Source organism: Pagrus pagrus, assembly GCF_965226575.1.
Source record: "Pagrus pagrus genome assembly, chromosome: 10".
Taxonomy (NCBI): Eukaryota; Metazoa; Chordata; class Actinopteri; order Spariformes; family Sparidae; genus Pagrus; species Pagrus pagrus.
Window position 1 is genome coordinate 4,247,492 of NC_140194.1, and position 25,710 is coordinate 4,273,201.

The 25,710-nt window shown below is 43.7% G+C and overlaps 1 protein-coding gene across 1 annotated transcript in view; it reads right to left on the bottom strand.

Annotated features, from left to right (window-relative positions):
- Nucleotides 1-4,862: 4,862 nt before the first annotated feature.
- The window catches only part of mrpl23 (mitochondrial ribosomal protein L23), a 35,301-nt gene continuing 14,453 nt past the window's right edge, over nucleotides 4,863-25,710 (bottom strand). The window contains exons 4-5 of the mRNA XM_084364123.1: nucleotides 24,618-24,691; nucleotides 4,863-5,846 (exon numbers count right to left, since the gene is read on the bottom strand). Coding sequence (XP_084220249.1) covers nucleotides 5,682-5,846; nucleotides 24,618-24,691 — 239 coding nt within the window. The 3' untranslated portion in view covers nucleotides 4,863-5,681. The remainder of the gene's footprint in view (nucleotides 5,847-24,617; nucleotides 24,692-25,710) is intronic.

The window sequence follows — 25,710 nt, forward strand, 5'->3', positions numbered from 1 at the left end:
TTTATACCACATAATGAGTTAATCATTGACGTATTATGTACTTGCACGACCTTTATATCTACAAAGTCACCAGGAAGTAGCTTTCAAATAAATGTAATGGCATAAAAACTGCCAATTTCCCACTGAAATGTGGTGCGGTTGGCAATTTACTCTACTAAAGTAACATTTTAAGGTTTCCTGTTTCTGTTTTTTTACTATTTTAATCTTCAACTTTACCACATTTTAGCGACAAAAATTGATTTTTTATTCACTGTGCAGTTATGGTTACAAGTTAACGTGAGCTTTCACGTAGAAAACACGAGATTATCTTGTAAAATATGATGCATTGTTATAGAGTTAAAGGTGCGGTATGTACGAATTTTAGCTTAGATAATGTGAAGAAGCTAGAATATTCAAATATATATTTTATATATCAAAGACGCAACCAGCTAGCCCTCGCCCGTTCCTGTTACAGCACTCTGAGCTTCCAGTCACAACCCCTGAGAAAAAATCAGCGAGGTCTTCACGACCCTCCACAGCTTTAAACTCACAACATCCTTAAAGTGCTAAAACAAAAAAAAGAGGGGGTTGTTTTGTGTGCGTCTGTGTACAATCACGTCCTCACACACGTTGACTCTCACAAACAAACTCAGTTAAATATATTTAAAGGCAAATTATATCACTTTTGTGTGACCCCCCCCCCCCCGGAAAAATGACATTTCTTGCAATTTTACTTAGGTTACATCTTAAATGCAAGAATTTAAAGTATATTCACTGTACACAAGTAAAGTACAAGGACCTCAGAACTGTTTTAAGCACGGTCCACGGTCAAAAATTAGATGACGTCAAAGAATTGAACATCACGGCCGCCTTTTCCTAAGAACCTTGTTTTGAGCTGCCATTTTAAGAAATGTAAAGTAAAATAAACAACAGTCAACATGCAGCGTAAAGACCGGATGTGTTTTTAGTTTTTTTTTACAAAAAGCTGAAACTTGCACAGAAATCTTGCTTTATATATATACTGACATTAGAAGCTCATCTGTCGTTCCTTCCTAATTAATTTGAAAAAACGTGTTGACTCATAAAGCACAGCCTACTGATTCCTTGTAATCCAGGCAACAATAAACAGGCGCTCCACATGTTTTCTACAGTGTCCTCCTTCAGTTGTTGCTCCTGGCTCTGAGCCAACAAGCGTATAGATGTGAGTACAGTATGACCGTGTATATACACTGAGGGGGCCACATCAGGGTACGTTTTATGTATGTGTGAGTGGTTTACAATGAAGCATGAGCACGAGGTCCGTGTGCGCGTGTGTCAGCGTGTGTGCATGTAGCAAGTTCTTGGAAAAACGGAAGATGTTGGCTTTTCTTTTTTCTTTTATGTAAGGGTACATACCGTACATAGACTCACACACACACATACACACATACATACACACACTTATGGGGTGACAGAGTACACTGGCTGAGCTCAGATGAACCAATGGCAACCTGGGGAAGGAGGAATGTGTATGGCGCTAGTCCAAGAGAGGCCGTCAGAATCCTCAGCAGGCAACCCCGGTTGTCTTAGTGAAAACAAGTGTGAGTGTGTGGGAGTGTGTGCGTCCGCGCAAGAGGCTGGTAGGGGTAGTAATTGTGTAACTATATGAGTGTGTGTAATTTTACAGACAGTTGGCGATGAATTGTGTGAATGTATGCGACAAAGCTTTCAGTTTAAACCTTCTTTTGTCGTGAGCTGAAGCAGACTACAATGTATATGGAGCTCTCTTTTTTTTCTTTCTCGCAGACAGTCACGCACAGCCGTACCCTTGTAGGATGGGCCCAACGAGCACACACTGATGAGACCGAGCACCTTATCGGCGGCGTTGCTTGATCTAAATTCGACAGCTACGGGGTGCAGCGGTGCATCTGTAGGTGAAAGGTTCCCTTTGCGAGTGGGCAGTTACTACAGCCAGCAAGGAGGAGATCTGCCCCCCTGGGGAGGCTGTAGAGAGTCAGCGAGGACACTCACTATACGGCCACTCATCCCACTAATCCCAAAAATACAGCATGATGTCATGCAGATTCCAAGTGTGGACTGCAGTAGCAGAAACAGGGTCATGTGTGCACTTGACTAATGCACAACCGAACGAGAGAAGAAAAAAAAAAAAAAAAAAAGGGAGGGAGAGAGGAGTAAGGAGGGAAAAGGAGGCGAGTGAAGGGCTGTTTAAAATATTCAACCCCCCTTCCATTAACTAACCGTGTAGGGATGGGAACACGACCTGCACTGTACATCTCATGAGAGAGAGAGGGGGGAAAAAAGAGGGAGAACGAGAGAGAGATGGTGCACTGTGGGAGTAGACCTCTTTCATCCAGTAGCCCTCGAATCCAGCTCAGCATTTTCTCAGTGATGTCATCTCTTTTTCACTCTCACTTCACCCTCTTCACTTTCTCCCTCACCTCCATCTGCTCTCTCGCTCCATCCTTTTCCTGGGCTTTCTGCCGTCTCGCACGCACATGCTCGCATTCCCTCCTTCCCTCTGCACTTTACACGACGTGCGGTGCATTACAATATACGATGCATCTTGTTCGGCACACACAGATCCCTATAAATCTGCCTGCAGTCATCCCGAGTTCAGCTGAAATAGGATGTTCAGGGGGCTCGCATACCTCTCCGGTTCCTTTCGCACTCCGGCCACACAGCATCATCTGACATCTGACAGGCGGGGAGAACACTGTGTTAACAAACATGGAAATGGCTGCCAGCTGCATGGACAGGGCCGGACGGGGGGGTGGGGGGGGTGGGACGCATTGTGCATGCAGCTTTTTATTGGGTATGAAGAGAAGGGAGAAGCATGGGGAGTACATGGAAGAGAGGAGGAGTGTATGTAGCTCAGGCACACACAAAAGTCTTTGAAGCTATACAGCGGTCATTATTTTTTACAGCAGTGGAGTTGGTGCAGAATATTTACAGTGTGGACAGGTATTGTAAAGAGAAAGTGAAGAAAAATAATAAAAAAACACTTCCATGAGGGAATAATTTGCACTTTGCTTTGTGACGGTGAGGCAGCGATAAACTGTGGCTCCTCCTTCAACTATTTAATCCAGGAATTGTGTGACATTGCGTGTCCTGGTCTGGGCAACTAAGATGCCGAGCATGTAACTGTACATGCAAAATGTCCTGTCACAAAAAAATCCAAAAGAAGAAGAGTTAGAGTCCCTTTCCAACCTGTTCAGCATCTTCTGGATCTGACGTCAAGCACATCTAAGTGCACTCGAAAGTCAGCAAATCAGTTTAGATAAATGTCATATATATATATCATCACATCCCTTTCATGTTAAAGCTCTCGAGGTCGTGAGGTAGCGCCCGATGCTCCTCAGGTTGAGGTGTTACTTCATGTTCTGCAGTCAGGATGATGCACCGTGATGGGTCTTGTGTCAGCACGTCACCAGACTACCACACCTTATAATCAAGGAGTTTCCTTGCTTGTGTGACGCAGTGAGCCGGGGTCACCTGGCAAGTCTTAAGGTAAATGCAGCATTCTGAGGTCTGAAAAGTGAAAACAGTCGTCTGTTAAAACTTTTCTGGCCGGTCTCTTCGCAGATGTTATCGCTTAAAAATGAAAGTCTATCCTTATTTAGCTCATGTAACATTTTCATTCATTAGAATAATATCCCCAAATTATCTTGTCAGCAAAATTATCATCATGGGTCAAAAAAATCTAATCATATCGTCTCCATTTTACTTCCAGTAGAAAATAAATGATTGCGAGAAAAACAATACTTTCCCGAAACATTTTAATCACTCATAGACCGGTCTGTCGAGAGACTATCGTGTTACATTGTGTGTCTCCGTCTCGTTGACTGCGACTGTCGATGACTTCATTTGTTTTCTTGAGCCCACGGATGATTTTTTTCTGTTGTTTTTCTTTTAATCAGTTAATAAGCTGTTCTTGTGTACTTGTTTCTCATAGAGCAAAAATGACTAAGAGACATTTATCTGTGTGGGCAACAGATGAGTGTGCCACAATCTGTCTCTGCAGTAAGTCATCTTTCTGCATCGTAGCAGCGTCCAAAAATGTCTGAAACACGACATGTCCACAACTGTCAGCAGGCCTTAAATAATATAAGCATCTCAGTGTGTATACCTGAAGGCATGGGGTTTCCCTGTGACAGTAACTAGGAGAAGAACAAGGACACGATCTTTTCTTGGCAAACGCCAAAAAACTTGATTTCCCAACTTTCGTGTGGGGTCTGTTCAGGCCAAGAAGAGCGCGAGAACAGGAATTTGTTCTCTCTCTCTGTTGGTTTAGCAGCTGTTTCTCTGGAGGACCCGACTGGGCAACAGAGACAGAAGGAGCAGGGAGAGAGGAAAATTAAAAAAAAAAAAAAAAAAAGTGAGAGTGAGTCGGACAGAGAAGAAATGGAGTGGCTGTGTAACAGGATGCTTGTTATGTTCCAAATCAGATTGCTTTATAGCGACGCAGGGGGCGAGTGGTTCCAGGCAGCAGACAATGGGCCAACAGGATCAATATTGACATTCTCCTTAGTGATAGCTGAGTTGGCTGGGTGAGGTCAGGGGCTGGACCTTTGTATTAGCCAGCCAGCATTAGTGGTCACGGCTGGGGGACACTTACTGTAACCTTGGCCTCTCAGCATAATGGAGGGTCTGAGCGAGCCCAGGAGAGGTCCCTCCCCTTTATGGGCCTTATTACCGTAAGAGAGCTCAGTCCTCTGGTGGCCCGATTCAAACACAGATCATTACTTTGTCAAAACAGCTACCAGACCACGCTGGCACACGAGAGGGCCAGCTTGTGTGGTGAACAACGTCTCGAAGTGCCAGCTGTTGAGCGCAGCAGCCGTGGGAGATGAGGCGAGGAGAACACAAGAAAAAAGTCGGCAGAGCACTTTTGGACAAGTGACCGTTTATTAGTCCTTATTCCAGCAGCACTTACAATTAGACAGATTCACTGGCAAGTCCCGCGTGCTAGGCAAACACACAAACACAAACACTGGGTAAAATCCTCTCTCAAGACTTATGGCAAGAGGTGCTACCACAAAATAATAAAACACTCCAGCAAATTCCATATCGTTGCTTTGCTGAAACAACATCTCAATTGTTGTTTACCTAAAGTGGTCAATTAATCTGAGGCAAACTCATAAAAGAGGATGTGGGTCGTCCAGGTGGTCTGATCCAGCTGGCTGAGTGTCAGGGCTACTAGGGATACCACAATATACCACTCCTCAGCGTGGTCAGACGAAGAGGAGTGTGGGAGACGGTCGGCAGAGGAGGAAAAAGGAAGCTCCTAAAGGAAAGAGGAGAGGAGGTGCAGAGGAAGGAGGAGGAGGAACAGGAGATGGAGGTGGAATAGGACGAGTGGGAGGGGGAAGAAGTGGAGGTCATCCGAGGTGATGGAGATTCTGTGCGGTGGGCTGGTTTCATGAAAGATGGAGTCGGGCCACTCTCCTCCTCCTCCTGTGATTCTGTTCTGGCTCGAGTTACTGGACTCAAGCCTCGCAAACACACTCTCACACACACATACACGCACACACGCACACACCAAACACATGTCTCCAGTCTCTCTCACACACATGCTCATTCTTCTTTACTACACAGAAATAGAAGTGACATCACAACAGTCGCGTCGTAAATCAATACATGTTCCCAATGAAACACCCACGCACACACATAACGAGCACAGAGTTCCCGGTCAGTGGGTTGTCTCACAGTCCGAACCACTCTGTGACCCCTCCTCTCCTGGGGTCAGGTTTCTGCCTCTGCTTCTCGTCCTCTAAGAACTTCTCCTGCATCTCCTCCACGGAGCCCTCCGCCGCTGTCCGGTCTTTTTCCGGGAAGATGTCTGGGAAGGTGAATGTCTGGCCCTGTGCCTGGGATGCGACGGGGGAAAAAGACAAAAAGATTAGCAAAAAAAAATAAGCCAAATAAAGAAATTATTAGTCTATTTTCTATTTCAAATCATTTTACTTGCTTCGACAACAACAACATTATCCTTTTCCTTTGCAGAGACCAGAAGTGAGATACTGATTTGGAATTCAGGACACCCTTTCTGCCTCTTTACTCCTCTTCCAGTTACACAAACGCCCTCTTTCTCTCTGGCATTCAATTTCTCCAACTCTCTCCCACATTTAATCTCTCATCTCTCTCCATTTCTCTGGTCTTGATTTATTCAGAGGGAAAGGATGGTATCCATTATTTATTCCATACCAACCCATCTCTGGCCATGGCTAATGCATCACTGGCCCAACAGTAGTCTGTGTCAGGCCCACCGTAGAGTACAGTACAGTACACACACACACACACACACGCGCATGCATGCTTGCACGCCCACACACAAAAAAATAACAGGTCAGTGGGTGCAGGCATGCACACATATCCATAGCCGATCCCTCTCAGCCTCTCCCATGGACACCTGGCAACAAGAATGCACTGTTATCAGTCTCAACTGGAGCCAAATCACTGCTGTCCTCAAACGACTCAACTTCATATAAGAGATCGTAACTGAAGATGAAACTGCACCAACAAGTGTTTTGATTTTCAACAAACTGCTGTTTAAAAAGTGATAAATAAGCGACAATGTTTTACATTTAAAAAAAAAAAACAGCTTCTGCTTCATAATGACAACTAGTCAAATGTCATTATGTAACTCATAACCCATTTCATACAGAGGCCAGACACTATAAAACGAATTGCCTCCATAACAATTGTCCATCAACTATTCTGTTTAAATATGTGAAATATTTTGTTTGGGGTCAGTGTGTAGGCGTTAAGGAATGGTCTGGCTCTGATGTGAACGTTACTTTGTCTGCCTCCAACCCCCAAAATACCAAGAGAAACATGCATATAATTACCACATAGCATGGTTTAATTCCCAAAGGGGGAGACAACATGAACCTCGCTCAGCCAAAGATGCAGAATGGAGCTGGCCGAGATAACAGACAGCAGGAGTCTCGGGTGTCATTACTGTGTGTTTAGACTCGCTGTGCAAAATGTGGGTGCTCAGGTGCATGTATGCATGTGTTTGGTCTTTTGCTGGTAAGGTGAGAACCAGGTGACCAGGTAAGAACATGGAAACATCAATAAAAGACAATATAAATGAGTTATTTACTTCAGCTTGTAAAAACAGTGGCTGGCTTGTAAGAGCTTTGTCACGGACACAAGTTATGAGATGCCGACATCATTTCACATTTTTGGTTTAACCATGTTTGAAAGGAAAACAGATTTTTATAGCAGCAGATTGGTTTTAAACTGTGCAGTTTTATGTCCCATTGAATGAGATTAACGACTGTTAATCGTCTCATACAAGCACAGACTTCATCTGAAAGGGACAGCTTAAAATATACTTTTGATAGGCACTTTAACCAATGATTATTTTATTATCAGTTAATCTGCCAATTACTTACATGAAAGCAGTAAATCCTCACATTTCAAAGGCTGGAATCAGCAACATTTTTGCTTAAAAAAGGACTGAAAGGATTAATCAATTGTCAAAAAGTTGACAATTTATTTTCCTTCGACCGAGTTATCAATTTATCATCGTCTAATCCATAATTATCAGCTCTACTTCTGATAACAGAAAGTGAAAAGATGATCCGGCGTGAAATGCTAATGAGTGGCTGAGTGGTTGAGTGGTTGAGTCCCTTATGTAAATACAAAAAAAAACAATTAACAGTTCAAGCACACAATGCTCATGCTGGAAACATTTACTTTTATTTCCAATTTCCATTTAGATTTTTGCAGAATTTAAGTTTTATAATCCTGTCGCGTGTTTATTTCTAAATAAACCCCAACAAATGAGCTGAACACAGCCTCTCTTTCTATTTATTGGAGAGGATGTAGTTCATCTTCCACCAGTATTTCTCACTTAGAGTCTAATCTTAAAGCTTTCAATGAAAATCAAGAAGACCTTGAAGTAATTGATATGTTAATGTATGCATACTACCGTCAAGTCTGACATGTCCAATCTGACAATACTGGCATGACCAGGCACCTAGCAACAACCAAAACACAACTATTATGGAAAACTACTATTTTGGTATGATACTTTACACAGACTTGAATTCATGTTACTCTCTAAAACCTGGCCATTTGAGTCTAAACTCTCTGATACCAGCTTTGAGGAGCAGCTACAGCAAAACATGCACAACCTTCAATCAACAGAAAAGCAACCCTGTTCTTGTGTTCTTGTCTTGTGGCAACGCCTGTATTGCAAACTACACAAGGTTTTCTAGTGAGCGTAGTGATGCAGGAGGAGAGGCAAGAGTGCAGACCCAGGCAGGAGCAGAGAGCTGCCAAACACTGGGGAGGAACCTGGAAACCGATGACCGTGCCAAGACTCTTGGTGTCTCTCTGCATTCGCACACACTTGCCATCGAGGAACGCAGCATCCAGGACACAAACACTGGACCAGGCCGAGGCAAGTTTGATGCAGGAGTAAGACGAGGAGGAGGAGGCAGCAGGGAGAAACATGGGGGCAGACGATGTGAGGAAGCGACTGGGTTAGGAGGAAGAGGAAAGCAGGGGTGACGGAGGAAGGGGTCTACCACAGTGCTATAAACACCAGACCCGGCAACGGGATGAACAATGAAGCAGTGAGCCAAACAAGACTTCATCCGACTTGAACTAAACGTTGTCGCATGACAATTCCCAGTTAGACGGCGCAGCGCTGGACACCTTGTGTATACACATGGCGAAGATTAATACCGACCTCGGAGAGTGCGATTCACAAAAACAACAAAGCCCTGAGATTGAAATCAACAAAGCTCTGAGACTCGTTAAACACGTCTTATTGTTGGCAGCAGGCCGCACCCTGTGTGTGTGTGTGTATGCGCACGCGTGTGTCAAGCGTCTGCTGGACACATTTCCACAGTGAGAGAAAGTGCTGGCAGCGAGCGTTCGTATTTTTGTTTGAAATATATACATCGCACCACAGCAGAGGTCGAGCCCACGTCCCCTCGGTTTCTACGTGCTCCGAGCCAAAACGGTCTTTTCTGTTGTCTGTCTACCTCTGTCTGCTTGTGTATTTGTGTGTGTGTGTGAGAGAGAGAGAGAGAGAGTGTGTGTGTGTATGAGTGCATGCTGAGTGATTTATGGAGAAGACTGGCCAAAAGGGACTACAGTGGAGAAAGACAGTCAGGCATTATGTGCCTACGATGCTTCCTAGACGACAAATTGAATGCGTGAATATTTTCCCTCGCCTTGCCATCATCTTCACCACGCTCCCAATTGAATCAAGCTGCCATCCAGGAATATTGGAAAGAGGCCTCACACTGCTAGCGATGTAAACATACTCTTCTTACGCACATGAACAACCCATTACACCCACAGTTTCCCTCGCGATGGGAAAAGAAGGAGAAAACACTAGGGGGTGGAGAGGGAAAGGGAAATGTTGTCATTGACTCACTACCAACCCGTCTCACTTTCCCCATCTGTGTGCATGTGTATGTTTCCTAATTAAAGCTCTAATTCAATGTCTCGTTCTGTTTCAAAATGTGTGTATTTACTAGAGGTGTGGAAATTTCTCGATTATAAGATGCATCACAATGCGGACATGGAAGATTCTGCATCGCTGCAGAGACAGAGCATAATTGAGAGTCCACAGCTCATGTTGATCGTTGATTGTCCAGGCTCAGATGCACAATAAAGTTACGTCGAAACATTGCTCTCATGCTTTGAATTCTGGGCTGATATTAGGCTAATGTTATTTATGTAGGAGGTATGTCGGAGGGAGGCAGAGATCATCTGCGAATGCTAAAAATTAATAATTTTTAAACGGACATCTCGGGACAAATGTCGGATTTTATGACCTTGCTCGGAAGCACGAACTGGACGAGACCCAATACAATTACTAATAACATTAGCCATTTTCACCCGAAGCTAACGTCTGCAGCCATAAATAATAACTTTTACATTAAGCCAAGCTAATCAGCCATGATCTGAAGAGGTGCTGTCAACTTTGCCGTCCAACTCAGAGAGGTCAGCCAATAAATGCCTTATCTTAAAGTGTGAAAAGGATATTAGTGTAGATTAGGACAAACGTGTAAGGCACATCAGACGGATAAATGTTTTGTTTTTGTCATGTTTATGTATTTAAAAGATGCAGCTTTTATTTTGTATACTGCTGTAATCTGATTATTTGAAGGACTTTCTGAATAAAAAGGGAATTTAAATCATAAAGGTAGCCATGTGCAGTAATATAGATCACTGAGGAAACCATACGCCGAGATGCATCGAGAATTGTTTTACATTCGAATCGTTGACAACTGAATCTTAATCGAAATCGAATCGTGAGGCCAGTGAAGATTCACACCTCTAGTATTTACAGTGTGGGTTAGATTTAGGGAAGACAACAATCAGCGTCCTCATATTGTTTTCACAGCAGTTACATTCAGAAAGAGCTTAAAGTTGGTGAAAAGCCTCCAGGACACAAATGTGCCTCCGTGACAGAGTCATACGCAAACCTTAGTAATCCTGTTTTGCAGCCCCAGAGGGATGGAAGGAAAGACGAGAGTGAAAAGAGAGAAGACCAGGCAGGGGATGGAAAGAGAGACACAAAGGACAACTGTATTCTATCTGATTGACCTTTGCTTCTGATCTGTGACAAACTGAGCATGCAGTCATAACTCAAAAACAGCCGCAAGGGGGGGAGAAAGAAGTCCTGGTGTGTGTTTGTCTGTGTAATAATTTCCCCTTAAGAGCAGAAAAAAAAAAAAAAGAAGAATGTTGAAAGAATGGACAAATGTGTGTCCAGTAAGCTTGGAACGCATGTGAAATCAATACAGGGAGAAATGAGAAGGGGTCGACCTCTGTTATTATTCATAAGCTTGAGATTTAAGTATGAAATATAAAAGCCATAGTTGTTCTGGCTTGATGTGTTAAAATGTCTTTGATGAAAACAGGAAGGTGGCCGGTGCTCGGTGCTTGAATAGAACATTATGGCACAGTCGGCAAACTGAGGACACAAAAGGCTGATTCAACCTGCTGCTCTGAGAGTTAAAGCATACGGGACACGACCGGACTGGAACTGGACCAGGACCAGCTGCAGGACCAGACATGTGACAGATGAGATACACATCAGCATTTAAATGCCACTGAATGGGCTGCACAGTAAGCGCAGAGTAGGAACTATGTTACAAATCCAGAAATAAAACACAAAAGGAGGCTTTCAAAGATGATTACTCAACCCCATTGTAGTAGGTTTGATTTCATTTTCCAATATCCTCGATCCGAGAAATAGCCTTAATGGTATCGGGTTTTATGTCCTCTGGAATGAAATAAGTTTGGAGCAACATTTTATTACTTTGAAGACTGTTTAACAGCTGTAAAACTACTCTCGGGGTCAAACGGCGACTTTCATTCAGATAATCTGGACAATTTAAGAATTGAATCCATCAGAAAAGGCATTCTAACCGCGCTTTTACTACCCGAGATCAGCCTTTAGTTTGTGTTCTCTTAAAACCTTGAGCACCTAGAGTTATTGTGGTGCTAAATAAGATGTGACTGAGGGGGTGGGGGACAAGCACACTGACTTCTTGGATGACCACACTTAACCGAATTAAAGAACAGAGGAGCTTCTCAATGTGGTCACGGAGACTGAAAAGGCTTTAAGTGGTCTTAAAATGTGAAACTGAACCATTCACACCGGCCCCTCAGAGACTGTCAGACAAACTACATATGACTTTTTTTTTTTTTTTTTTGATGAGGAACAATCCAGAAGTCATTGGATGATAGAGCCATTCACAAAGCAGTCAATAAAAAAAAAAAAATCAACCAGATGTTGGCGGTTGCTGTTCGAGCATGGCCAGATCTGAGCCGCACGCTGAAACGGAGAGGTGTTGACGACGCGATGGGAAATCTCATGAGGCTGTGGCTCATGCGGCTGCGGTGGCACTGCGGTGGGGTAAACTGTGGCAAAGCACAGAGACATCTTGAGTACTGGTGGTGGTGTGTGTGTGTGTGTGTGTGTGTGTGTGTGTGTGCGTGTGTGTGTGTGTGTGTGGTAGTGAAAGAGAGACAGAGAGGTGTTCACATTGTGGTAGAATCTATTTTGACCGCACGGTAGGAGAGCCTGGCAGACTACAGAAGGAGAGACCACAGTGATGAGGTTACCAGAATTAGAGCTGAGGGCAACCCCCTGTTGAGTATATGGGATAAATGTGTGTGTGTGTGGTGTGTGTGTGTGCGTGTGCGTGTAAACCTTGTTTATTAGGGGAAACAGTGAACGAGCAGGCGTAATGCTCGTTTTCGACAACACATGCAGATACATACATCAACACCTGAAGCCGTGAGAGAGCCGCCATTTCTTGCCGTCGGTCAGAAGCAGCTCCACTTGACCAGCTGAAGGAGGTTATGTGCCTTGCTCAACAGCAACTCAGCAAGAGGCAAGAGCATTTACTACACTTTCCACAACGGGACTCGGTAGCCTCTCACCGTGTGTGATCACACCTTTTTTCTTTGGTCTCAAACACCAAACCAAACTTTGTTTTGCATTTTTTTCTTTTCAGTTCATTTAAGTTCACACTGCCCAATTACAAGTGATCCGGGGCTTGTAAACGAAAGTCAGATGGACTCACAAGTAGCTTGTTTATTGGACAGGGTTTTGGCAACCTGTTATCCTGTAAGATTACAGATTTTGGCAGCCAAAGAGCATGAGAGTAAAAAAACAAATCTGATTCCAGGTCCTTTAGGTTTCACTAAGGACTGTGGACTTGTCTGCGCTTTTTGACATAATTTAGCATCTCTGGTCTATATAACAGATAAGAAGCAAATAGCTGACTACAGTGATCTTTATAGGCTGTGGTTTGCCCTTGGTTCATTTTGTTATGCTCGGCTTTCCGAGCATGAGTAACTGCTGAATATCCGATGTCAACATCCGTCTCACTGTACTCATAAAATCGTATGAAATAAGTGACCAAACAGTGGACAACATGTTTATGAGAATGTTTTTGGGGCCGTTTCCTGTAGCTAGTTCAGATTACATTCTCCGTTTTAACAAATTGGACCCCTGTCGGCTGGGAAATGGACCCATCAGATTTGCCTTGAATTATGTTTCTTCCCTGACTAAACCAAAACAGAGGACTCTGCAGTCGTCAGGGGTTTCAATCGGCTTCAGCTCCAATCAGCGTGATGGGAACCTGACACTGGGTCGGACACAATACTTTTCCCCACTTTTCTGGCACAATGCTGTGATGCATGTTGAAGTTAAAGGTGCATACTGTACTTATCCATCCGCCTCTGTTCAAGCTGCTCTCGAACATCGTTCAGGTGGCAATGAGATTGAAAAAGACACAAGTTAAAGATATTCAAAAAGTCTACTGGATGCTATTCATCGACTTCCTCTAGAATTACACTGTTGTGATCATCTGGTTGTATAATTATTATCAAACACATTTGTGTTGCCCAAATTAAGGATTTCAGCAAGCCTTATTTAAAATCTAACAAAATAACTTAGTAAGTTTGGTCTCATGAAATAAATAATGGCAGACACAGCTCTCTTCTTTGAACACCAGTTTGATTTTGTGTGATTTTTCATATTTTGATATACCGTATATTGATCTGGGAAAACACTGCAATGATGAATTTAATCACATCATTCAGCCCTGTTGTCACAAATGTAAAGTAGTGGTTGTATTGTATCACAACGGTGCTGTGTTATGCAATACGCCCTTGGTTTGAATTTATTTTCATGTATACTCATAAACCCAGAGTATCGACTCCCCCACTGAAAATGCTGAAAAACAAGAAACCTGGGTTTGCACTGAAGTATTTAGTAGTATTCAAGTGCCCTAAAAAAAGCCACAGACTTACAGTGACTGTGTCTTTTCAAACATGCTTGGTGTGAACACACTCCAACTGTTGATCTTCTCTATCCATCCACCCGTCCATCTCTATCCTACAGAGAATCCTGTGCCCATACTGTTGACCTTGTCTCGCAGTCTGATATTGTATTATGTCTACATGTTTTTTCCCCCCAATCGGAAATCACAGAAAGAAATAGTCAAAGTAAACTGGGAGAGGCAGGAAGGATGATGGAAGAGGGCAGAAGAGGAGAAGAGATGTAGCCTGAAGATTGTAAACAGCTCTTGCTGCCAGGCCCCTGGGTGGGCCACACATTCACTCTCACTTTATCTTATTGACACACAAACACATGCACACATGCACACACACACATAATACTCTGCCCCTCTGTCCAGACCTCCTGGTACAAACCATTCCAGGAACAGAGAAGCGAGAGACAGACATGGAGATAGAGCGAGGAGAAGGGAGGGGGAAGGAGTAACGAGAGTCAATATATCTAAACATGAATAAAACTGAGATGTTGTTTTCTCAGGAAACACAGTGAGGTGAGAATGATTCAACAGAAAGATACATTTTAAGAGATGGAAATGAAACTAATCTACATTACATTTAATCTTTGTTCACCGAGGTGAAATAGAGTCAGGTGAAGAAGTCAAACTGTTGAGACGACATGAGAGCCGCAAGTAGAAAAAACAGCTGAGAGGAAAAGGCAAAGTGAAAACTTCTCCCTCTGCAAAGACAGATTTAGTGGCAGTGAGAGTAGACCACTAACCAATAGCATCCTGCTGCGGGTTGGTTCGGGGTCATGACCCTGGCCCTCCCTCCAATTACAATGACATCTCCTCCACAGCCAGGCAACAGCCGAATAACTTGGTCAGCTTTGGCTTGCAGCAGTGTATATTTGTGTGCATCTCCGTGTCATTCATATTAAAGGCCGTTACAATCTTACGGTTCCCATGACGGAGAGAAACAGTGTTTTGGACAATGTTCACAGACAGTGTTTGGTGTGCACGGATGTATACCTGCATAAAACTACTTGTTTACTCCATCTTCAAATGCTGGCAGAATAATCACCTACTCACCTCTGAAAGGTAGCTATTTTTATACTTTTTTGGACTGCCATGTAATCAGATTTTGTTGCAAATGCTAGAATCTAAGGAGTAAACAAAGTTATGAACACAGGGTCAACCAGTGCAGGCCATTCTGCTGCAAGATCATTTATTAGTTTGTCCACATTTAATTAACTAGTTTGCACACGTACGCCCACTCCTTGCTCCATGAAGGAAGTTAATACAGTTGACACTAAACAAACTATTACATGTTCTTTTTTTATTACATTGCTGCCTTCTGGTAGTTGTGCCAAACATAATGCGAATGGCAGAATCTGCCCACTATCAATTCATGTTCATGAAAATCTTGAGGATTAAAACTTCAATGCAGTGAATGCATGAACCCTTGTGTCCACTTTTACCTAAAAGGATTTGTAATTACAGCCTTACACATAGGAATATCCTTATCACTTCAACACGGTGAATCATTATTTCATTACCATTATTTTTGGCCTTTTCATGGCTTTATTCAGACGTTACATCTGAATAGTAACAGGAAACAGGATGAGGGAGGGGATCACACGCTGCAAAGGGCCACAGGTCAGATTCGAACCCTAGGCTGCTGTGGTGTGGTGTGCGTTTTTGTTTTTTTTTAGGTATTGCATTGGTATTTGGTATTAGCTTGAACCTTATCTGAGTACTGAGGTTGTATCAGGTTTGTTATTGGCAGTCAGAGGAAGTTGGCCTGGAGCATCAGTGCATGCTTTAATACCTGGAATGGAAGTTAATTAATCTGCCAATTTTAATGACAGATATGAGCAATAAAGCAATTCTTTATGTGGTCATACAGTGAGAAAAAGTACCGATGCATCAAGATGCGCATAGACACGTATTGTGTGGTATCCCTGGCCTAGTGTGCACGTACTTTGCGGGACAAAGAGCAGGAGTCAGGCAGGTGGAGGGGGGAAAGCTGCTCCGGTGTCAACTGAAAGTACTTTAAGATCTGTCACAGAGACCCTCTGACACACTAGTGCAGGGCCTCCGGTGATACATACGCGAATACTTCTGCCCAGAGACAAACAGGGGGTGTGAGGGAGAAAGTGTGCACGTGTGTGTGCGTGATAGTTTTCATGTCTGGGCATGTCTGCTCCCAGCCTGCTACTGGAGACATTGAACCCTGGTAACAGAGCTCTCAGGAAAAGATCATCGCCATCTAAGTACACACTCAGCCACCCACAAAGACGTTTACATCCATCTGGTCATGAACTGGTCAACGACGACAACAACAATAACACTGACAGCGACAGTCAAGAATAACACAATCATATCTGTCCATATTAGCAGTAATGAGTAACAAATGGTGAGTCATATGGCTTTCTGTCGCCCACCCAACCCCTGGACCTTAAAGCCAAATCACACCTAAACCATGGCCGTCTCAGCTATCCACCCCCATATCAGATACACACACACACACACACACACACACACACACACACACACACACACACACACACACACACACACACACACACACACACACACACACACACACACACACACAGCTGTTCACTGTCATTATCCCCTCCATCTATGTCATTCACCCCCCCACAACCCCCACGATGTACCCCATTTCTCTCCCCAACGCATGTAAACAACCCTCACGTACCCTCCCCCCCAATCTTAAGCATCCCTTCCATCTACCCCGCCCCCTCTCGGCCAGACCCAACAATCTAGGCTACCAAACACACACACACAGTGAGTGTTAGACCCTTCCTCAAAAACACACACACACACACACACACACACACGCTCACCCCTACATGCACATGCAACATAAACATCCAGGCAATGCCCCTGCCCCCTTCCCAACTCTGAGGAATGCGGGGACCAGCTGTTGGAGAAAATAAAAAACGAGGAAGCATACCAAAACAGGAAATGCATCAGCAGGGGCCTATCAGAGGGCTTTATCAGGCCAGTGGCAGCCCCGCTGAGAACCTGGGTGGCGCCATATGCTGATTGGCTGATCAAAGTGGCAGCTGTGTCATTACAGGTCAGGAGGTCAGGGGTAATCAAGAAAGGTTACGAGCATGCGCACTCGTGCATGTGTGTGTTGCCATGGCTATCTAAATGAGGGGAACTTGGAGGAAATGTGGGAGGAAATGCAGAGAGAGATAAGGTAAGAATCAATCGCAAACGACAAAAGGAAAGATGGAGAAAGATGTGGAGAGAAAGAAAGAATGAGATCTGCAAATCTAACTATGTATTCAAACACTCTCTCTCTGTCCTGTTGTGCTTTTGAGACATCTGTCCCACGCGTCTCTCTTCTGCTTCTCGATAAAAATCAAAAGTAAACATTTGCCATGGCCATACATCAGCAGCACAGTCGCGTCATTAAAAGGGCGTATCATCGGAACTGAATTGGGCGTTAAGACTGAAACGTGTGAGAAAGAAAACAACAGAGAGCCTCGACTGAAGCCATTCAAAAAAAGGTTCGCGTGTGAGAATCCAAACCGGATGGTTAAGACCCTGCTCGGTTCTCTATAATTCATGTTCTCTCTCCACTGAGCTCTTATGAAACCTACACGTACACACATACACTCGCACACAGCCACACACAGGATTTTACTTCGGAGTGAATTTTCCAAATCAGGAGACACATAGAAAGATGGGGGGGAGGCCTTTCAGCGAAGCTTGATTGCCAGGAAAAGCTTCTGCTTTTATTAGGCTCACCACCAGCGTACTCGCACGTGTGCACACACATACCGTATATACGTACACACACTAATTAGTGTATCAGGCCTTTCTTTCCTTCCGACGATTTATACGCCTAGAACGCTGACGGATACATTTAAGAGGGGCTGCATGACTCTGGATAAAAGGAGAATCATGAGCTTCTCCCTTTGAACTGATGCTACAGTTTTCTCTTCCGATTTTTTAGTTAAACATTTGATAAAAATATTGCCTCTGTAATGTCACAGTGCCTCAGTAAACATGATGATGTCATGGCTATGGACTAAATAAGGCTTTCTGTTGCATCTGGCCTTGAGAACTTCATCATATTTTGACTGTCATCATCGTTTGTCTTCCTTTAAGAGGCCGAGAGTTAGACACAAGAGAATATGACCCATTATTAAGTATGAGTACACTACTGAAAAATGACTGTAGAAAATCAGCTTCGTTTGATTTGTTAGACAATAGCTGTGTTTTCTTAAACGAAATCGGATGAAGTTTCCTAGTCCACAAAACATTTCTGGAGCTTCACAGCAAAACAGCGTTGACAGCATTCTCCTAAACAACTGAAGTAGATGGACACTTGTTTTAAAACCTAAAAAAAGACAACTGAAAACACAAAAACAACAACATTAATTGGCTCCATCGAGCTCGTCCGGTGTAATGAAGGTCTCCAGAAACTCCAAGATCCCAAATTGATTTCAAAAGGCATTATATACGCCTTCGACGTGCGGTCAAGCTTGTGCACTTCAGATAGGGTGTGCGCTATCGCATTTCATCTTAGCAGCTAAAGTGAAGCTTTCTGCTTTACAAAGGGAGTAAATAACATCTTTTCAAATCAATTTCAGATCTCAGGGTTTCAGAGACTTGGATTACACTGGACAGGCTGTGTGGAGCTATTTTTATGTATTTTTTATGTCGTCATCGTTACGTTTTAAAACAGTTCAGTTCAGGAGAATATTGCGACGCTGTTTTGCTGCGAAGCCCCAGAAGTGTTTTGTGGACGAGGAAACGTTTCCATCGGAATGAGAGTGAGAAGATAATGACTGAATGCTTATTTTGAGTGACCTTATCCTTTAAAAGCTCATAGGAGGCTGTAATACATAGTAGTCATACACAATAAGGGGATGCCCTTTGCTGCTTCAAATTTCACAGATAGCTGCATTGTCCGCTCCTCTTATCTTCACTGGTGTGCTTGCTTGGAATTACATTGAGAAATACATTGTTTCCTGTATGCTAGGCTACTGGAAAGCAGCCTAGCATACAGGAGAGATAGCATCACGTAAGAAACACTAGCGGTATGAATTAAATGGCAATTGTAATTTGATGTATCATCCAGCTCTATGTGGAAAAGAGAAAATGAGACAGACAGAGGAGAAGAGAGCACAGGGAGAAAAGTGGCAGAAGTTAAAAATGTTAATTGGCGTGATAAGCAAGGGTGAGGCAGCACCGGGAAGGGAAGGAAGCAGAGCGGCACACAGACAGACGAGGCTGTTCGAGGAAAGCCTGTGTTTGCGTGACAAGGTGGAAAGGAGGAAGAGGGAGGGAGGGAGAGTGGGAGCCATCATGATCCAAATAGTTGAAAATAATAAAATTCCACACAGATAAGCAAGATTTCCCCCTCTGTGCGACCGCCTGATTCAGCACCTCCAGCTCCAGAGAGCCGGGGCTCAGAGCGGAGAACAGGAACGGGAGGAGGGGAGGTGGAGGATCACGGGGGTTTGCAGCCCCCCCATCCTGTACCCCTCTCCACCACCACCCTCTCTCCCTCAGACCAGCCAGATACACACAGTCACATAAATACACACAACCCTAGAGGGTCTATTGTTAAGCAACAAGGAGTCAATAACAGATAGGAGGATGGGAGGCAGTGAGAGAAGCTGTACAGCAAAACGTTGCCATCTAGTGTCAGTCAAACAGAGAGGGGAGAGCCAGACTTGGCCACAGCTTCCCTCTCATAATCACTCTCAATACAGCTGTTTCTTTCTCTCTCCCTCCTTTTCAGCTGTGTCACAACTCCTCCATGTTTGCCACTCAGTCTCTCCCCTCTGTTTGTTTGTCTCTCCCTCTCGCTCTCTCTCACTCCTCTTTAACTGAGGCCTTCCCCGTGGATCGAGCGGGGGTGGAGAAAGCGACAGAAAGAAACACGGGAAATGAGCAATTTGAATGAAGCTACCACTTATTCTACAACTGTTGGTCCAACCCCATATCTTGTTTTGTTCTGTGGTCGTCGGGTCGGGACATGGCTTTGGGGCAACGAGTAATCTGACTGGTGCAACTGGTTTGCTTTACTGCTGTCAGTGTCCGAGACCCTGGAGAGAAACCATGACACCCTATTTACTGCTTATATGAAAACTTTGCCAGCAGACACACAAACAATAATGAAGAGCTACTTGAGGCATGTGAGAAAGATCAGGGCTTTTAATACATGCAAACATCCTCACATGAATAGAAGAACTGCTAAGACAAAAAGACCAGACAAACGCTCCAGACCTCATCAGAAAAATGATTAATTTCAGGGCTCAAATTAGTGCAATGAAGCAAGTAAATACAACCTTAGACTGTATAAAGCACATGTATGCAACTTCTAGACAAAATGACTGCAAAACACACTGAACTTATTTAAAATTTTAATGTTATGGAAATTACAATTGCATTAAAAAAACACATTTAAGATATGTGTAGATGGGTCTAGGCTGTCCTCTCCTAGATCGTGACCACTAGAGCCACTATGACCGAAATTATCGGCTGATATTGGCCTGTCACAGGTACTGGTATGGAAATAGTTGTTTACGATAATAAAGCAGAAAAAGATGCTTGGGGTAATGTCATTTTGGAAAATACAGTGTATTGTCAAACTGTTAAATATCCTGCCTCCACGGCAAACATATCTCTGTACTTGACAACATTTGAGGGATCATTGCAAAAAATGTTTATGCATGTATTCTGTGCATACAAGAATAAGGGCCCATATATCAATATTGGAATATTTTAACTCTGTAATATTGGTATCCACTGGCTTTAGTGACTAACTATCAAGTTAGTGACAGCACTGGCTAACGTGTAAACAAAACAATGTGCTCACTTCATGACAACTGAAGGTCGGCATCGTGACAACACCTTTGACCATCTGTGTCTGCTCTCCCTCCTGCTGCAAAGTTTTCACTCATCATCTACTTTTACTCATTCGCCCTGACGCAGACTCTCCTCTGACTGTATGAAGTGAGCTTTTGTCTACTGAATGGAGCTTGTGTGGGATTAGTGACACCACACCCCACAAAAGGACAGACTTACAACAATGCGTACGGACTCCCAAGCAAGGCCAGATAACTCTTGATACACATGGACGGCTAATCTCTGTGTGATTTTATTAGGTGTATACAGAGTGTCAAACAACAGTGGATTTTTATGCTAAATGGTTGCAAGCATCTCACAGGTGCCTGGAGGTGCCTGGAGGTGCCCAACACATAAAGAACACAAACTCCTGCTCCTCCCTTCTGACCTCTGAAAACAACTCGAGGAAAATGTCTGAGATTCCTTTCTTTACACGGATACATAACAGGCTTTCAGGGAAATGATGGAGAACCTTTACTTAAAAGCTAAAAACTGGTCAATTACAAAATAAAGTTAGGAAAATGCTCCAAATGTAATTTGCTAAATATTTTCCAAACTGTTCCCTTTAAAACAATTGAGGTTAAACCACAAAACTGCAAGAGAAATTAAACAAAATCAAAGTTATTTTTCAGAATCCTGTAAGAACTGTTAAAATACAGCATGTTGTCAAACAATCTGAGCAGCTGTAGACAATCTGCTGGGTGGAAATCATTACTTTTATAGCATGGATTTGACATTTACAGAACAATGTGGCACTAAACTCGATCATTCAGAAATGCTGAGACTGGTCAGGCATCCCATTCATATATTCACAGCGTCACCCTCCGGGAGCTTTCAACATGCACTCTGAGCACTCAGCCCACTGAAGTGCTGCGGCTGGCACCAGCCAGCAAAGCTCGCTTGCAAACTAGCTGCCACTCCAAAGAGAGAAAATAACTCCTCCCCTGACCAAAACTCACCACAGCCTTTTCATTTACATGCCAGGCAGAGAGTACTTTATCGTAAATGTTTGACTGACAATAATGTTGCCGAATGATGACTGAAAACATTCAAAACTGACTATAATTTCAGGACTGGAGTGCTTTCTCTTTTATTAAAAGCACCAAGTTGGATTTACAAAGGTTTCAAATGAAGGCAAGGTTTAACTGGAAATGGTGGCACAGTGCGCTTTAGCTGTGAGATGGGCCAAGAGAATTTAATGAGGGTAAACCACAGGGTCTGACATGCATTATGAACATGATCGGCTGCAAAAGAGCCTCCTTTTCTACCGAGCACATTCAATCCAACTTTGGAAGACGATTTTCCTGCAAAAATACTGCAGGTTTTCCTGATAATAAAGGTGACGTGACCTGCTCACATATTCTTAAAAACCACAGGAAAATGTTATTACACAAATATATAGTGAACCACATGTGAAATCTAATTACACCTACTGTACATGAAGTAATGTCTACAACAGAGGTCAAGAAGTGCATTGCAGAGTTTTCCAACATCAGCCCTTTACAGCATCAAATAGATGGAACAGTGTGAGCTGACTGCGAAAATCTGAAACAAGTGTTACCCCGAGCGTAGTGACTAGAGTTAGCTCTTTTACACTCGGCTAGTCCTTACTAGCGGTGCATGAAAGCAGTCCGACTCTATATACACCAGTTTCACGGATGTGCAGCCAGACCTAAAAGCAGTCTGATAGACTCAAGATTTTTCATTTTCTACTGCTGTTTTTGTCGCCCCACCACCAGCACCATACACACACGGCCTCTTCCCCCTCCCCCTGATCGCTTTGCCCCGTCTCTGGACCTCCCCGCTCTGGCATGACTCCATCATGCCCTTAGTCACCTCTCCTGTGTGAGCCCCTCACACACACATACACACTTTCCCACACACAGTGCACATTTCACACATGCAGACGTTATCTCCTCCCCCCCGTTACTGGGGTCCCCCCTAAGCCTGAGGAAAATGGCCGTCACGGAACCCCGCTAACGGGAGGCCTCCCCCCGACCACAAACCAAGAGTAAGGAATGAGAGAGAGAGAGCAAAACGTATTACTGCTGCAATATTAGCTGATGGAGGGAGCAGGGGGAGAGGGAGAGATGGGGTAGAGGGAAGGATGAGGGTAGAATGGGGGGGACCGCGGTGTGAGCATCGACCCACAGAACACTCTCCCACATGTGGAGTCAATTAGGAACAATCTTGTTTTCTACCCACCGCTGCAAAAGAAAGGAGGGTTTTCTGGGGCTCTGTGTGTGTGTGTGTGTGTGTGTGTGTGTGTGTGTGTGTGTGTGTGTGTGTGTGTGTGTGTGTGTGTGTGTGTGTGTGTGCATACACAAGAGAGAGAGCGAGGAAGGAAAGGGAGTTGAGGGAGCATGTTTTTCTGAAAAACCTGAAAGAGGACTAGGCTGGCTATTCGGTTCTATATCGAGCCATTTTCAAGCACAAAGTCTGCATCTCAGACTTTCTCCCCGCTGTTCACCATCAAATGAGCACGACTTCAGAAAACCACGACATGACTGCGACTACAGAGCGAATGACACTCAAGGAAAAACATCGGTCCTCTAGGGCGCCGCGTGCATGAATGATGCAAACATGTCACCGTGTGTGTGCTGTTCCGCATCCTCACACCTATCATCGTCGTGTGCATCTGGTGAGACAGAAGCATCACTACTGACTCCGCTGGGAATTCCAGACGCACACAAAATCACAGGCCACTTCCTTGGTGTCAGACAAGAGGAAGTCTCCCCTTTTAAAAGATTCATGGCTGCGGCAAGTATGTATCCTCTTTCAAATTGTCGTGTTTAGACAATTTTCATTATTCATCCGTTTCAAGATTGATGGCTCCCAGTCGGGTGGGCGGCACGGCGTAAACAAGCGTCTACACCGCTGCTGATTTATCTGGGCAAGATCAAAACGGCAGGCACAAAACAAAGGCCCCTTGCTTTTCACGTCTGCATCAAAGACGCATTAAAACGCTGACTTTTTTTACTTTTTTCAAGGGGAGGTTTGTGTGATCTCAAAGAAGAACAGACTTCAAACATTGGCAAGAAGCACAGGGAATGGGCCTTCCTGACCCACGGCTCACCTCAAACACAGGTGTGAAGGCAACGGCCGTGATGCAATGAGGGAGTCTGGGCTGACACGCCAACGGCGGGGAGTGTCCTTTCAAAACTACACACGATTGCTCACATCCCAGCCATGGCACAACATGCAAGCACACAAAGTAGAGCTATACCAGATGATAACCATATCTCAATATTTCCTGTAATAAGTCTGGCATGTAACCAAAGACGACCTTTCACCCTCAGGCCCCGCAAGAACGCAGACTGCTGCTTTCTCCAGAGGGCAGCCAGAGTGTGTGAACCGCACAGGAGAGAGATGCAAAGTAGAGCTGTGTGATTTGTGTTAGTCTAGGTATGTGTGTGCATGAGAGGCTTCTCTCATGAGAACAGGGAATAACATTTAAAAATGTCAGGTAAAGACAGAGTTCTTGTTTCCATTTTTTTTGTACATGTGTGTACGCTGATCTTCATTCCTGTTGTGTGTCTTTTCGTACCTGTATGTGTGCGTGCAAGAGCTCACCTTCAAAAGCCGCCTGCCCTTAAGGGCTCTATGGGGGAACATCAACTTACCCGTCTCACCTCTCTCACCCCCCTTCAAAAAAAAAAAAGCCCATGACACAAAAAAATGAAGGCTCGAGGGCCCCGATATGCCCTTGCCCCTAGGTATTGTGTTTAATAGTGCAGCCTCAACAATTAGAAAAACACAACACAGCAGGGCGAGATAGAGAGAGAGACAGAGAGAGAGAGAGAGAAAGTTATTGTGGAGAGGTCTCCACCTCCCACTGTGTACTGGAATGGAGTCAATGAGCTAATGCTACTCAAACAACACAGCAACAAGAAAAGACTGAGAGTAGGAGTCTGAGTGTGTGTGTATATGTGTGTGTGTATATCTTCTCACCAGCTGAACGTAGGCTACTTTATAGTCAGGCTTCTTAACCTTCTGGCTTAGGTGATTCCTCTTCTTATTGGAGCCTGAAAAACAGAAACAACACCGGACATTGCATCGCTTGGCAAACAGGAATGACTAAACATGAGCAAACTGGTTATCAGACAGCAGACAGCGCGACAGAGTGATGATGATGATATCGTTTATGAATTTGGTGCGAGTTGGGTTGGGCAATGTGACGATAAACTGTGAAGACGATGGAAATTTGTTAACTGGTAGAGAGATGGTGCTATATGGTGGGAAATGTTGCTAATGAGTGAGTAGAAATGCTTTTGAGTTTTTCAATGAACTGAGTTCCTCAATTTGAAAAGCTATCACTGGATGAAACAAATATGGACTCCAGCATTTGATTTAGTTTTTAACAATAAACACTTCACTAGTATATCACTATTAGCTGCAAATTAATTGATTGATTACTCAACAGACAGAAGATAAAATAACTATTTTCTATTACATTTCTTCAGCAAAAATGGCAAACAACATTTGCAGCTTTTCCACATCTTTTTCATTATTGATAACTCGACTATTGGTTGAACTAAACAAGGGATATCATGGTGTCACCTAGGCCCTTGGAATCACGATATATGTGAATATCCTGATGTACTGACATACAGTCCTACAATTTCCTTATTCATTTCATATTGCCGCAAAGAGGATGAAATATTTATTTTGCCTCATAACAACATGTAAGGTGAAAAGATTCCAGGATGTTTTAAAACATATTCTGATACTTATTAGTGGATATCATCGTGAATTGTAATTATCTTTGGTCAGGATAATGGTGATAAGAAATATTCATATTGTCCCATGCATAGTTTCCAGACTAATCCTGTGAGTTGCTATAGTCCACCCCTGAGTGACAATCAGCAAAATGACTGAAGCACTATCCTGACATCTATTTACCTGCACAGCAATTAATTCATTATGTTTCATTCCTATCTGAACAACAGATATTTTACTGTACATTTTTCCAGAGCACAAGTGGTGAAGCAGAGCCTGAGCATTTTGACTGCAGAAGGCAATTTAACCTTTTCCCCAGCTGGAG